Source organism: Triplophysa rosa, linkage group LG25 (genome assembly GCF_024868665.1).
Source record: "Triplophysa rosa linkage group LG25, Trosa_1v2, whole genome shotgun sequence".
Classification (NCBI taxonomy): Eukaryota; Metazoa; Chordata; class Actinopteri; order Cypriniformes; family Nemacheilidae; genus Triplophysa; species Triplophysa rosa.
The window spans coordinates 15,693,544-15,709,196 of record NC_079914.1 but is presented as its reverse complement, the minus strand read 5'-3'; the positions used below and the strand labels follow the sequence as shown (position 1 = coordinate 15,709,196).

The 15,653-nt window shown below is 41.0% G+C and overlaps 1 protein-coding gene across 5 annotated transcripts in view; it reads left to right on the top strand.

Annotated features, from left to right (window-relative positions):
- asic1b (acid-sensing (proton-gated) ion channel 1b) overlaps window positions 1-15,653 on the top strand; it is a 126,212-nt gene that overhangs the window by 91,049 nt on the left and 19,510 nt on the right. Inside the window, exon 1 of one of the 5 annotated variants that reach the window (XM_057325191.1) lies at window positions 1,361-2,531. The exons of 2 other annotated variants lie outside the window; for them this stretch is intronic. In XM_057325191.1, the coding sequence (XP_057181174.1) occupies window positions 1,869-2,531 (663 nt within the window). In that variant the 5' untranslated portion in view covers window positions 1,361-1,868. Of the gene's footprint in view, window positions 1-1,360; window positions 2,532-12,519; window positions 13,506-15,653 lie in introns of those variants that run through there. 2 more of the 5 variants (XM_057325190.1, XM_057325192.1) reach the window with 2 other exon arrangements.

The following is a 15,653-nucleotide window of genomic DNA, read 5'->3' as shown; positions in this document are numbered from 1 at the left end:
GCCTTCATAAACATCCCACACCTCCTCCTGTTAAATAATGTGTTTAGTGCCCAGCAGGCTTGTTGAGATGTTAGTGGACGTCATATCTCACAGCAGTACTTCAATCAAATTACATATGTGTGTGTGTGTGTAATGGGTCTGTGCGCGTTCTCCCTCGGCTGGCAGTATCCATGGTAACGACAGGTCCATCATAGCTGTTGGTTGAGAGGGTCATGAGTAGAAATGATGGTCCATCTCCTCGTGGTTTCAATGAGGTACCCGCCCTGGAGGGACAGCCGCAGCACAACAGCGTCTCTACTGCCCTCTGGTGTCTGATGATGACATCTCTCACATCTGCACTGAAATCACGTGAGATGCAAAATGCATGGCAAACTAAAAGATTTTTAATGTTGAGAAATGTGGTTGCTAAGGTGGTCTGGGTGGTACTGTGTGGTTGCTAAGGTGTTCTGATTGATGTTTTGTGGTTGCCTAAAGCATTCTGGGTGTTGCTGTGTGGTTGCACATGCATCCTGATTGATGCTGTGTGGTTGCTAAGGTGGCCTGAGTGATGCTTTGTGGTTGCTAAGGTGTTCTGATTGATGCTTTGTGGTTGCCTAAAGCATTATGGGTGTTGCTGTGCGGTTGCACATGTTCTGAGTGATGCTGTGTGGATACTTAGGCACTCTGAGCGATGATGTGGGGTTGCTAAGGCCGTTTGAGGGATGCAGTGTGGTTGCTAGGGCGGTCTGAATGATGCTGTGGAATTTCAAGGCATAATTTCTTGCTTCAGATAAGTGATGGCATTCTTTTTAGTGCACTTGTCTTTAGAAACACTGTTTGTTTTCACACTTTCTCATAGGAGTGAAGGGAAATTGAATGTACCGTGGAGAATCCTGTTGAGTGTGACCTGAGAAACGTATAGTGTGTTGAGAATTCATTTCCCGCTGTTGGGCTTCAGGCAATCAGAGTGATTGCATTTCAAGTGCTGTGAAATCATCACACTGAGACACACACCACTGAGACACACACATACGCTGGACAATCCTGCCATCTGCTGGACACACAAACAATGAGGATTATAGTTGAATTAACCTTCACAGTGAATAAGATTTAATATGTGTTGATATTTGTTAAATAAGACGTGCTGGACTTTTGCTCTCATCATACAAGCAGTGTTTTTCATTTTCATCTGAAGCTTCTGAAATTTCCACTAAAAATCTATCATACATATGGATTAGAAAACATGACATTTTTCAGATAGACAGAGAGAGAGAGAGAGAGAGAGAGAGAGAGAGAGACTTACTCCATGACTCTACTCCAGTAGGCTATTCATCTGTTCTACATCATTTGATTTCGTAACTGTTCTCACAAAACACAAAACTCCCTCGTGTGTTTGTTGATGAGCCGATAACTGTGATTATTTTTTTGCGTTTGCTGTGTACTTTGTAAAAAGACAACACCGGGTGTAAATGCTGTTTATCAGACAGTAAAAAATCCCTTGACCTTCTTCAGTCTTGAAGTTTATATCTTTTTATACAAATGGCCTGGATTGTTGCTGGTGTCCTGTGACATAATTAAAACCCAGTCAATTATTTCAGGCCGGGCGGTGAAAGTTGATCCGGTGCTGACATCAGATGGAGGCAGTGCCCGGGTGCTCGGGGAGTATTCCCTATCTATGGGAGGGAGTTCAGGGGCCGGGGGTACATTACATCCCAACTGCTCGAGTCGTCCTGCAGATGTCCTGATGTTGAGATGAAGATGTTCTTCCGACTGTATTCTCATCGTGGGTAGGCTGAAGATTTGGATTGTCCCGTTTTCTGACCTCTGTGGAGTCAAATTCGCATTAGTTTCAACTCCGTCTACTTGGCTTCTGGATTTACCCTTCAGTCATGGTACGGATCACATGCACCATCTCCTTCAGCACTGACGACGAGTCGGTCCGCGGCTCGCGCAAAGACAGCTTCGACGACCACTACAAGCGGGTGGTGTGGTCAAAAGATGGAGATCATGGGCGATACAAAGAGGACCCCGACGAGCTGGAGGCATGCGACGGGGTTGAAGACGAAGAGGTGCCTGATATCAGTCTGCCCACGTTTTTCGACGGCTGCTCTGTCCACGGTGCCAACCACATCTTTGCGGAGGATAAAAAGTTCAGTGTCAGACAGGGCCTGTGGGCGGTGGTCTTCCTGATGGCCGTCTCCATGTTTCTCGTGCAGGTGTTGGATCGAGTCATCTATTATCTCCAGTACGATCACGTCACCATGCTGGATGAGCGCAACGCTAAAAACATTACCTACCCTGCCATCACGCTATGTAATTATAATATGATCCGCCGCTCGCAGCTCAGTTACAGCGACCTGCTCTTCATGGGTCCTCTGCTGGGGTACGAGGACAACATGGCCCCCGGGATCCCTCTGGCACCGGAGCCCAACAGACAGGGCTCTCGATTCAGCCTGGCAGAGTTTTACAACCGCACACGTCACCGCATGGATGACATGCTGCTCGAGTGCAAGTTTTCAGGGAAGGACTGTGGGCCAGAACACTGGAGAGAGGTGAGATTGTGTTGAGAAGATTGGAGAAAGCTGAGATTCTGTTAATAAAGGTGAGATTGTGTACAGAACATTGGCGAAAGGTAAGATTATGTTGAGCAAAATTTAGATTGTGTTAAGAAGAAGATTGGAGAGAGCTAAGGGTGAGACTATGTAGAAAAATGTGAGACTGTGTTTGGGTGAGATTGTGTTGAGAAAATGGAGAGCCGTGAGATTGTATGAAGAACGATTTAAGTTAAGATTGTTTATAGAGAAGTGAGATTGTGTTGAGAAAGTTGAGATTGTGTGGAGCACAACACTGAGAGAGGTGAGATTGTTTGGAGATCATTGAAGAGAGGCGAGATTGTGTTGAGAAATGGTGAGATTGTGTAGAGGTTATTGAAGAGAGGCAAGATTGTGTTGAGAAATGGTGAGATCGTGTTGAGAAATGGTGAAATTGTGTTGAGAAATGGTGAGATTGTGTTGAGAAATGGTGAGATTGTGTAGAGATTATTGAAGAGATGTGAGATTGTGTTGAGAAATGGTAAAATTGTGTTGAGAAATGGTGAGATTGTGTAGAGATTATTAAAGAGATGTGAGATCATGTTGAGAAATGGTAAAATTGTGTTGAGAAATGGTGAGATTGTGTTGAGAAATGGTGAGATTGTGTAGAGATTATTAAAGAGATGTGAGATTGTGTTGGGAAATGGTGAGATTGTGTTGAGAAATGGTGAGATTGTGTAGAGATTATTAAAGAGATATGAGATTGTGTTGAGAAATGGTGAGATTGTGTAGAGATTGTTAAAGAGATGTGAGATCGTGTTGGGAAATGGTGAGATTGTGTAGAGAATATTGAAGAGATGTGAGATTGTGTTGAGAAATGGTGAGATTTTGTAGAGATTATTGAAGAGAAGCGAGATTGTGTTGAGAAATGGTAAGATTGTGTTGAGCAGAATATTGGAGAGAGGTGAGTTTTATGGTGAATATTGGAGAAAGGTGAGACTGTGTTGAGAAAAGTGAGATTATGTGGAGAAAGAGTTGAGATTGTTTGAGAGTGAGATTTGGTGTAGACAAGTGAGATTGTGCTGAGAGAGAGGTGAGATTGTGTTGAGAAAGAGGTGAGATTGTGTTGAGAGAGAGGTGAGGTTGTGTTGAGAAAGAGGTGAGATTGTGTTGAGAGAGAGGTGAGGTTGTGTTGAGAAAGAGGTGAGATTGTGTTGAGAGAGAGGTGAGGTTGTGTTGAGAAAGAGGTGAGGTTTGGTGTAGACAAGAGATTGTGTTGAGAAAGAGGTGAGATTTGGTGTAGACAAGAGAGATTGTGTTGAGAGAGAGGTGAGGTTGTATGGAAGAATGCTGAAGCAAAGTGAGATCATTCTTCGTTGTCGTGGTGTTATTGTGAGGGTCATTGACTATTTGATGAATGAACGTGGTGTTTCTGAGGCGTCACGGATGATGAAGTGTTGTTCTCTCTTTATCTAACAACAATCAGAAGTCATTTACTCTTAATGTTCAGCATTGCAGATGAAAACCAGCATTGTGTGTTATTTTAAGTCTCACTTTATCACAGTTTGACTGCATGTGATTGATCATAACAGTACACACACCCGCTGCTGAATGTGTGAAAGACGTTCTTAAATAAATGAAACAAGATCATGTGTGTGCTGGATGCAGTTACAGCGTTTCTTTTTTCTAATCATTCTACCTCTGAAAATAAAACCACAGTTTTGTGTCTGTTCTCAATTGGTGATGTTGAAAATCTCCAGGTTTCCAGTCGGTTCTTTCCCGCTGATGAAACAAGCGCTGGCCGTCTGTGATAGAGACGTTTAGTGTGTTGCTGATCTCAAGGTTTTCTCACCGGTGTTGTGAGTCAGACTCTTATTGACTTGAGTGAATTATGTTCTGCTTTCCTCTAAAGGCCGGGAATATATTTGCAGAGGAATCGCTTCATAGCCCTTCAGTATATTTACACAAATGCTTGTGGAGATTTAAATGTGGTCGGTGATGGACGTGTGTACTCTTGAGTCTCTGTGCTCTTTATTATCAACCTCAATGAATAATCCAGAGAAACATGTCCAATGACCAAATCACGATCTGGTCATTACCATCACGGCATGGGCCGTACCGCACGTCTGCCATCACCGTTGTGATGCTGAGATGTCGGTGTATGTGACTGTCCGTCGATCCGCAGTGGAGGTTTTTAAAAGCGCAGGGTTTCGGGTCGATGTCAGGCGGGTTCGTGCCAAACACACGAACAGATCGAGTTTTGGTTCTGGGGCAGAATTGAAGCAGCGGTCACTTCCTGAACCTCCATTAAACCCCGATCCTTTTTCACATTCAAAGCAAAGACTCGTGTTTCTCTTCTGCCTGCGGGTCGATATCACCCTCATGTAGTGAAAAGCCTTAATGTTGGGTCAGATTAAAAGTATGCAGCCTTAAAATATTTCTTCATGTTTGTCTTCAAACTTTCTTCAAAGATCTGCCTGATTTTGATTTGATTTGATTTAGGTATTTTCTTATCCTGTAACTTGGAAGTTTTCAAACATTGCCACGTGACTCGTCCTCCATCATTTGAATCTGACCTCACATCATATAAATTGTTGAGAGATGAGATAGTAGATGTACTACTTTTACTAAATGTCTTTATGATTCATAATTTTAGGTTGGTGGGCCCTTTTGAGTTTGTCGGTAAGAACCTACCTAACAAACACATACAGAAGTAACATGCTAGAAAGATGCTCGGAGTATCACAGCGTCTGCATAGCAACACCCTGGCAACCCCTCAAAAAAACAGGATCAGCGTCTTATCTGTGAGAGTGTGATGATGTGTTTAATGTGACCTTGAAGATCAGGTTTTAGGAGTCGGAAGCTGTTGACAGAACCTCATGTAATATTAACAAGGCTGTGATTTCATGGCACCTCTCTCTCTCTCTCTCTCTCTCTCTCTCTCTCTCTCTCTCTCTCTCTCTCTCTCCTCTCTCTCTCTCTCTCTCTCTCTCTCTGTCTCTCTCTCTCTCTCTCTCTCTCTCTCTCTCTCTCTCTCTCTCTCTCTCTCTCTCTCTCTCTCTCTCTCTCTCTCTCTCTCTCTCTCTCTCTCTCTCTCTCCCTCTCTCTCTCTCTTCTCGTCTCTGTCTCTTATCACTGTGATGACTTGTACTTGTGATAATTTAAAATAAAATTCTTGAATATATTTTCAAACGAAAGCAGTCTAGAAATGCGATAAATGATTAAAAAACTTTGTTGTATTAAAGTCCCAGTGAAATTAAAATACAATTCTTATTTTTTCATGAAATATTGCAGCTTTATAGTAAATAGCTTATCAATGTGGTCATTTTCTTTTTAAAATTCATGTACCCTCATAATCTTCAGTTAAAATCTGAAAATGCCTTCGCCCTGAAATGACCTATCTCAAATGAGTAAATTAGACGTTTGGGCGAGCATCCGTTAACTCCTCCCCTCAACTGTCAGTCTGCTGCAGTTTCATCTCAAAATGCAACAGCTGTTTTAATACATCCAATCAATTCGCAGTGAAAAACGCAAGCCACCCCACTAATTTCTCTAATTCCTTTTCACTCGAAATGTCGATCAGAATATGGAAGTAAAAACGATCGAACTTCCGGTCACAGGGACTACTCAGTGATTGCTAGCCTAAAAGGTACATTACTTTGTCTTATTTCTAAGTGATGGTTTGTTTAAAATTATCAACATGTCGCTAAAAGTAAAAAAACGATCCTTACCTTTATAATGCACAGACATTCCTAGTCGCAGAAACAAGCGGTTCAATTTTTAAAACTTAAATATATTATTTATATATATATATAATATATATATAATATTATATATTAAAATATTGATTTTGGAGAGTAAGACTGTAGTGTACACCGTGAGTTAATAAGTGTTTTGTGTAAATGTGTGATATGAATTAAAAGTGCTCATTAGTTGCTATTTAAATAGTATCTTCACTTGAAATGGGTGGAGGCTTAGAACCGGAAACGGTATTCCTTACGTCACGACTTGACAACAGTTTCATTCGTTAACATTAGTTTACTACATTTGCAACTCACAGTGAACAAATACTACAGCGTTCATTAATATTAATATGTGCTCGTTTTAACATCAAGTAATACTTATTTACAACCAAGTGTTGTCTTTATTTGTATTAACTAACAATAGATAAATAAATGCTGTAATGTTCATTTATTTAACAAACGTGATTCCCGTGATTGTGTTAAATTCAGTCTGTTGCTTCTGTAGTGTGAACACTAGGGGGCGCCACAACACAGAGAGATTCACACAGGCAGAACGGGTTTGACGACTGATTCAGTGAAATACTGATGTTAAACATTATAATATAAACATTACGCCATGATTTACTCTATACTCAAAACATTTCTTTTGTTATATTGGCCTGATAGTTCACCCAAATGTAAATTCGCTCATCATTTATTTTCTCTCATGTGGTTGTAAACCTGTATATGACTTCAGTGAAACACAAAAGACAATATTGTGAGAAATGTCTTCATGCAATGAATGTTGTTTGATTATCGGCATTCTTCAAAATATCTTCTTAAGAATCAAGTCAAGTGTGAGTTTTGTGTATCATCAGGCTCTGATACAGAATATTTTTTATGAAGTAGCTCAGTCAGAGTAAAACACCCACACATACGGTGTCATACAGAAGAGACGCGAGTTGTTTTATAAATGCCTCCTGCATTGTTCGTTACTGTAAAGCTTGAGGTGTGCGGATGATGTCCATCGCCAACGGCAACATGATGAAAGATGCCACAGACCTGCACATGAAACTCACTGTAGAGAATGAGCGTTTGACCCTCCCACGAGTCTGAGCGTTCATTTACTGTGTGTTTCCATAGCCGTCAGACTTGTTTCAGTGATGAATGCGTGGCATTATTCCAAAGACAATTAACCGACATGCATCTGTTAGCGTGTCCTTGAGTCTTGAATGAATCTCCTCCAGATGTCTTTGAGCTCCTAAAAGCCTGTAGATCATGTCACAGTGAGCGCTGAGTGTGTTTGTGACACCAAACCTGAATAAACATTCTAGTTTCAACTTTAAACCGCTTCACGCTCGACCGTCTGACACAGTTGACCGGATCCTAACTGCTTCAGTCACATCTACAGCGAGAACAGAAACGCATTCAAGAGTGAAGCTCAGACCTCGGACGGGTTCTCAGAGACTGAGCGTCTTCATCTACACATGATGTTATACGTGTTTGGTTTTGGTTACGTGATCACAATTTGTTCGAAATTGTGAGTCAATAGTTTGAGGTGCTCAAGAGTTCTGGAAAGTTTGAAGTACACTCTTAAAAAAACGGCGCTTTAAAAGGGTTCTTCGATGCCATAGAAGAACCTTTAACATCTGAAGAACCTTTCTGTTCACTTTTTTGTTCTGTTGAACACATTTTGAAGGACAGCAATGGGGGGCAAGATATGTTTGGTTATAAGCATTCTTCCAAATATCTTTCTCTGTGTTCATCAGAACAAAGACTTTATTTTTAAGAATATTTGGTATTTGTTGATTAATTTTGAGGTTAAAATAATGTTCAAGGCTGTTGGATGGAGTTTGGAGTACCACACACGTATACACACACACATATATAAGGTCAAGTCTTCTCATTTTCTGGTTTCTCCTGCAGGGTGATGTTGACATGTCCTGTCTCATTACTCTTGCTCTGTGTGTGTCTGTCAACCTCTGTTATCAGTCTCACACACACACACACACGCACGCACGCACGCACACACACACTCACAGAGGGAGAGAGAATGAGGTCTGTCCAGTCGAGCATTAACAGCCGACAATTCGCACCGCTGAGAGGAAAAGTAAAGCATTTCAGTTTCAGGTTCATGGACTTTGTGTTGTGTGAATTTTTTTCTTAATTAGTAGATTTTTAGTGTCTGTAGTTAGTGACTCGAGACAAAATGCATTCGGTTCAAAATAAAGTCTTCACTAGAGAGCTTACAGGATCAACTCGATGAAAATGGATTTATTTCAACTTAAATATTGGCGAATAATTCAAACCGCATGCACACGGTTACGTTGTTATGTTGATATATATTTATATATATTTGATATATATATGTTGTTATGTTGATATATATTTATACTTGATAACTTGATATTTTATAAGTGTACGCTTGAAAATCTTTTAATGACAGTGTTTAATGTTTCACATGTTGCATGTCTTCCAGTTCAGGTGCTATGATGGAATTTCCTGAAATTTGCTCATTTCTTTTTGACGATCGCCGTTTTCATTTCTACATCAAAGTTGAACTTTTGTCGTCAGGTTTTTAAAATCAGGAATACATCACAAATAACATTTTAGTCTTTGAAAATAATTCAACTTCAATGACTGCGTTTGTTTCTTTGAGCCGGAATCAAAGGCTAGTTTTTATTTCTGAGATGAAAGGAATCTTAAATAATAATAACTCCTCATGGGGCACCTGAAGAGAAGAAGCGTACAACTCAATTCTGTTTAAACGTTAGACGACTCGCAGCGGATGAGAATATTGTGTCTCAGGGTGAGACTTTGATCTCCACCTGCTTTTATTAAGACTGATGGGAATTCGTTCAAATAAATAAAAAAAACTCGCTTTCGAATGTTTCTGAATGTTTCCTGAGTTTTCTAATATAAATCCTTACAAAACTTAGCCCCGATTTTACTATAGTAAAAGTGTAGAAGACCTCTAGACTTCAGTCACATCTAGAGACCAGAATATCATACGCTCTTAAAGGTCCAGTGTATGCATTTTAGCGGCATCTAGTGGTGAGGTTGCGAATTGCAACCAACTCCTTTTCGAAGTACTACGGTGGCTGACACAGAACTAAGATGTCGTCACGTTTTCGCTTCTTTGCCGAAGGAGATAACGTATTTACGAAATGCATTCTGTAGAGCAGTTTGTCCGTTTAGGGCTACCGTAGAAACAACGTTGAGAATTCTGCGTTGTATATAGATAGAAATAGCTCATTCTAAGGTGATATAAACATAACGCTTCAATATGTAATGTCTTTATACACCTCTGAACACATAGTTATGTATATTGCATTTCTGTTAATAGATCCACAAAAAAATTACACATTGTACCTTTAAAAATCTTGGTTTGTTTTATTTTATAGATGGGTCAGATTAATGCATTTTCGAAGTTTATGTCACCCAATGGTTTGATTTGTCCATATTTTACCCAACAATGTTCTTTATAGTGTGTGGAAACCTGGAGGTGGTTTATTTTGAGTGGGCCTGTAAGAATCACATTAATGACCATACAGAAGCCAAACACACACACACACACACACCATCTCTGGCCAAAATGTCACAACATCAACTGTTTAATTTAATACACAATACATATTACACACTGAACACTTGTGTGATATCCGTCTGCCAGTAAATCTACAGTACACCTCCTCTCTCTCTCTCTCTCTCTCTCCTCGGGGCACAGCTGCAGGTTACACAAGACATTTGGCAGCGGTGCGCAGGATGATTTAGGCAGCCGTCCAAATGACTACAAAGTACTAGTTGCGGTGCTGATCTGTAGGTTTAGTATGCATAATGCAGTCAATGCCACTGCACTGCATTACAAGAACGGCGTGGTTCGACTGAATGAAAATCTGTAGATTACTTAATGTCTCGGTTGGTTTCGTGGAGAGCAGTGATATGAAATAGAAAGCAAAAAGAGACTTGTAGTGAAGACCCTAGAAATACCACATGTATGACATATAATGAACATTTCTCGACACGTTTTTTTCGAAACAAAATGATCTCAAGTGTATTTTTTATGTTCATTTCTAATTCTGTACTTTAATTGCGTGGCAACAATTGACTCGTTTGTGTTTTGTTTTTAGGAGAAACTCACTGTAAAAAACTTTTTAAAATGAATTTTACAGTTTTTCGACATATTTTTGAAATACGGTAAAAGCTTCAGTTTACCGAAAAACACTGCAAATTTGCAAAAAAAAAAGTTTTTTTTATTTTTACGGTATATTTCTGGCGCTCCTGTTGCCGGATGTTTCTGATTAAAGATAACAAGTGCAAATTAATTAAAACTTATAATAATTTATAATAGTCACTGCATCAAAGACAAAACGCGTCTTTTTCATAGTTGACTTTCATGGTGACTTTAAAGAAAAAGCTTGAGGTGCACTAGTAAATCAATAAGCTCGGATGTTTGTCCTTGCCGTCTGAGTGAGTGAAAGGCACATTGTTGTTGTTTCTTTGTCCGCCGTGAACGAAATCACTCCAGAACCCGTCAGGATATTTTAGGCTACAGATTTTCTTCATCAAGTGATTCACGATTCTGTATGTGGTTAAACTTTGTCTACCTCGCTGACCAGAGAAAGAATTACTCGACACGTACAGTATAGAGCCTTTGATCGATATTAAATATAACCGTATCAGTTTCATGTTTGTGATAAAACACTTTATATTATCCCAGTCATTGAATAAAAAAGACGTCACACTGAGTTGAAGATGATGAGGAAACACGCATGAATAGAGCCGGAACGTGTATAATAAATCGGCTCGATAAAAAGAAGCGTATACCGAAACCTTTGAAAAGAATAATTTCAGATAGAAAGTCATGAAAGGAGCTCTTTATGAGGGAGAACAAAAGGTCTCGCTTCTGTTTTTTTAATGCTCAAATAGTTTTCTGTTATTTTAGTATGAATATACACACACACACACACATCCATTTGTAAGATTGCAGGACGTTCATCTCATTTCATGAAACTTTCCAGCAGTTTCTGTATTCTTGGTTAAAGACGACATGAACAGATGACGTGTCATGTTTAATTCAGCCGTGTTTCTCGTGATGAATTGATGTTCGGCTGTGTTTTTTGGTGGATGGTAATTATCAGCTGATGTCGCTCAGCGTGAGATGATCTCACAGACGTCTCCAGACCGCGCTCTTTCATGATGTCGCTGGATGAGCTTCAGTCACTGTTCAGCATGTGGGCGTGAAACCAAGAGAACGACAGACTCGTGCGTATACAGTCACTTCTCGTGAGCTTAAACTGTGACAAAAAACACATTGGTAAGATTTAGCTTTGCTTTTGTGTGCTCGGGGTTAATGATGAATGTTAAAACGTTCTTTTAGCCAATTTCTCATTTATCACAAATCTTCTTTCTTGTCAAATATGATTTGTACAGTTTGGTTAAAATATTGTTGGTGATAAGTTTGACCTCAAAGCACTTTCTCTTTATTGTTTAGACACTTGGCACGTATTGGATTTAGCATTGATCGAGATGTCATATGTTCATCCTCAACATCTCCGGTGTGATTTATTTCTGACACTCATATCTCCTCCATTATTGTGATCATTAAACAAGGGAACGACGCAGAGCGACAGGGTTTGAGATGGAAAATACGTGAGAAACTTCTTCTTGGCAGTACTGTCCTCTTATTTACAGAATAAATGGAACTGTTGTGATGTTTTATCCTCGCCAGACTTAAAAAAACACATTATTAAAGGTAAATGGGGTGTGACGGGCGGGCATCAAGGACGACTTTACCTGACTAATAATGTCCACTTACAGACCGAGGCAGAGAGAGAGAGAGAGAGAGAGAGAGAGGATGTGTAATTACCGGACTAAATGAAGCACTTAAAATCACTGTGAGGGGTTTGTACTTCCTTTCAGTGTAAAGGTCAGAATAACTGTGTGTGAACGTGTGCTGACGTCACGTGCGCTGATGACACTCGTCTACAAGCACAACAGACGCGCGCGCTTCATTATATTCACACTGAGAGCTCATAAACAAACTCCGTTTTCACTTGTGTTGTCAGATTGTAAACGTATCTATTTAAAATGACCGACTACTAACGAATAATGCCGAATTAGAGGTTTCATAAAGTGTAATGTTGACGTTAATACATGCTTCTTAATCATAAATTGTCACATTTTGAAACCGTAGTAAAGTCACTAAAACAAACAAACAAAAGACACACAAGTGAGTTTCAGTATGACGTAGTGATAAAAAAGTACTTATTTTTGAGCTTTACATTGATAGATTAGTGAAAGACAGCAGGGGGATGAGCTCGCGCACAGAGGAGCAGAGCGCGCGCGGGTACCAGAAGGTTGCGCGCACTCGCCGGTCAATCTCTTCCACAGCACGTGAGCAGACGGAACTTTCTGAAGCGCGCAACAGATTGACCAGAATGATACGGGACAGCAAAACGGAGTGAAATGACGCGTCCCGCAAATCCTTGCGTTTTGGGACATTGCCTGAGAGGACAAACACGCGACAAGCTAAATTTCACCATCGTTATTCACCACAGCTTCACATTTCAGTCAGTTTCGATGAACCCGCGCGTAAAACGCCCACAGGAGGACACTCGCGCGATGCGTATTCACCCCCGCGCGCGTTAACGGGCGTCCTCGAGAGCGGTGTCCGACGCTCTCCAAAATGTGCGCGCCGAAAGCGACCCCTCCGACGGAGGGTTCGTTAAAAGAAGCGGGAAAGCTCTTTTTGAAACACACGACGTTTCACGGACTCAGGCACGTCTTCCTCGTCGGCTCTTACCCGCGCCGGGTCGCGTGGCTGCTGGCGTTTCTAACGTCGTTGGCGCTTCTCTTCACATGGTCCTCGAACCGGGTCCGGTACCTGCTCTCGTCGCCGGTGTACACGAAAGCGCATATGGTTTACGCCAAGCGCCTCGCGTTCCCCGCCGTCACCATCTGCAACCAGAACCTCGTGCTGCCGCGACGCATGCAGAAGCCGGACATCTTCAGCGCGGGCACGTGGCTCGGGATCCTCGGGAAGAACCGGCAGGTGGTCGCCGGTGTCCGGGAGGCGCTCGCGGGGAGCGGGAACGCGTCGCTCTGGTCGCCGTTATCGCGCGTACTGGACTTTAACCACTTTCTGCCCCCTCCGCGTGAGTCTCAGCCATCTACGAGGCAGTTACTGGACCGTCTGGGGCATCAGCTGGAGGAGATGCTGCTTTACTGCCGCTTTCAAGGCCAGATGTGCGGACCGCGCAACTTCAGCACCGTAAGTGTGTGGACAGCGACGCGTCGGTCAGGGTTCGAGTTCTTTCTGCTAATTAACCTGGTTCTACTATAGTAAAAGTGTAGTAAACATGATTTTAGTCTCATTTGTAGTAAAACAAATGCAAAACCATGATTCATTTGGGTAAGAATTCCATGTATTAATAGAAGATAGTGTGTAGGCCTATTGTGTTAGCAACACAAAGGTCATGGGTTTGAGTCTTGATGAAGTATTTATTTGAATTATGAATATGAAATTTTACTTTTATGCATTCCCTACGAAAGAAAAATCAATGACGTCTCAGTTTTTTCTCCTAGACATGAACACTAAAATACTATAAATTAAAAATGAAAGTATACACTCTTAAAAATAAAGGTGCTTAAAAGGTTCTTGTCAGCGATGCCATAGAAGAACCATTTTTGGTTCCACAAAGAACCGTTCAGCCAAAGGTTCTTTAAAGAACCATCTCTTTCTTACTTTTTTATCATCTGAAGAACCCTTTTCTCCCCAAAGAACCTTTTGTGAAAATGTTAAGGGTTCTTTAAGGGTTCTCTATGGCATCGAAGAACCTTTTAAAGCACTTTTTTTAAGAGCGTATGTTCTATTACAGGGGTCTTCAACTACTTTTCTTTGACGGCCAGATTCCAAAAGTATAAATAGGATGCGGGCCAGTTTTTACCATATTCTCATTTCTTCTGTTATTTTCTATTTCTGTTATTTATTGCATTTTGTTCCTTTTATACTGTTTTTGTTGCTGTTAAAACATGGAAGCAAATATTGCATTCAGTATTTGTGCCTGTTTAATATTTAATTAAAAGGGGATATTGTCTTTTTAATTGTATCTTATATTCCTTAATTCGTTAGTATACCCAAAAATGAAATTGCTGTTAATTTACGCACCCCCAGTCCCCCCAGTCCCCCAATACTTCCAAGATGTGGGTGGCATTGCTTTTTCAAGAAGATATTTGGTTGAATTAATGAAAGTCAAATTAATAAAAGTCAAAAACGCTAAAGCATTCAGCACAAAAGTAATCCCTGCCCCTTGTGACGTTAAACTGGCGTTTTATAACGCGAATCACTTGGTCTGTCCTAGAAACTGAACGCCATTATCATAGATATGGCCACAAGGGGGGCCCAGCTGACTTCCATGGGGGGCCTCAAGATGACTAATAATTTAAAATTAGACCAAATGAGCATTGAAACTCATTTTAAAACAACTAAAAACCAAGATATTTCTTACTATTTGTCTATTTTTATATGGATTTTTTTATATGTGTGCAACGGGGCCTTGGAATATTGTCGAGTACAATTGGGGGTCCTCGGAGTCAAAAATGTTGAGAACAGCGTTCTTTTGGTTGTTTGTAAGGTCATTTTATTTGTGTAATTACATTTGTCATGCAGTAAACAAATACTGTGTCTTGTTGAGCGCGCTCAGTGATGTGACTCCAGGGATATCAATCATGATATATTGTGTCCCGAGGCCCTCGGCGAGCCCATCTGCAGTCTCCTTGCGTCCGGGCCTCGTGTAGAGTCATTTGGCTCGGTGCTTAATGCACGCGGTGCATCGCTTTCGGTGTTAAAATTATGATCTGTCATTTTAAGAGGGCAGTGCCTATGAATATATCAGTTTTTATTCTGTGATTTCATTGCCGGTAGCACTGAGGTGTTTGTAGCTCATATGGTGAAATGTGGTTTTCTTTCTCTGTTCTGTTTGTATGTGATGGAAACAGCACGCGCGTGTGTTTTTTCTCTCAGCACTGAGGCGTCAGTGGAGCTTGAAGAAGTCTGTAATTATCAGCCTCCCGGCTCTCCAACTCTCTGCTTTTCTTCAGTCTCTAGCAGGAGATTCATTTTCATGAGCTGTGCTTCAGCGAGCGCTGTGGTCGGGATGGGACGCGTGTGGAGTTAACTGCACTCAGAGATATCTGCATCTTGAGTCGTGGGAATGTGAATCATTTCACAAGTGGCTCGTTGTGATTGTTGATGGAGTTGGTGAGATGTTATGGGAGAAGGGTTGTGTTGCAGCATCACATGTGGTTGAAGCAGGGGCGTTTCTAGGATTTTATTCTGGGGGGGGCCTTAGCCCCCAGTGAGGATTTGAAGCAAGAGATCACTGTGTTGCATCATTGTGAAAATTATTATATATACATA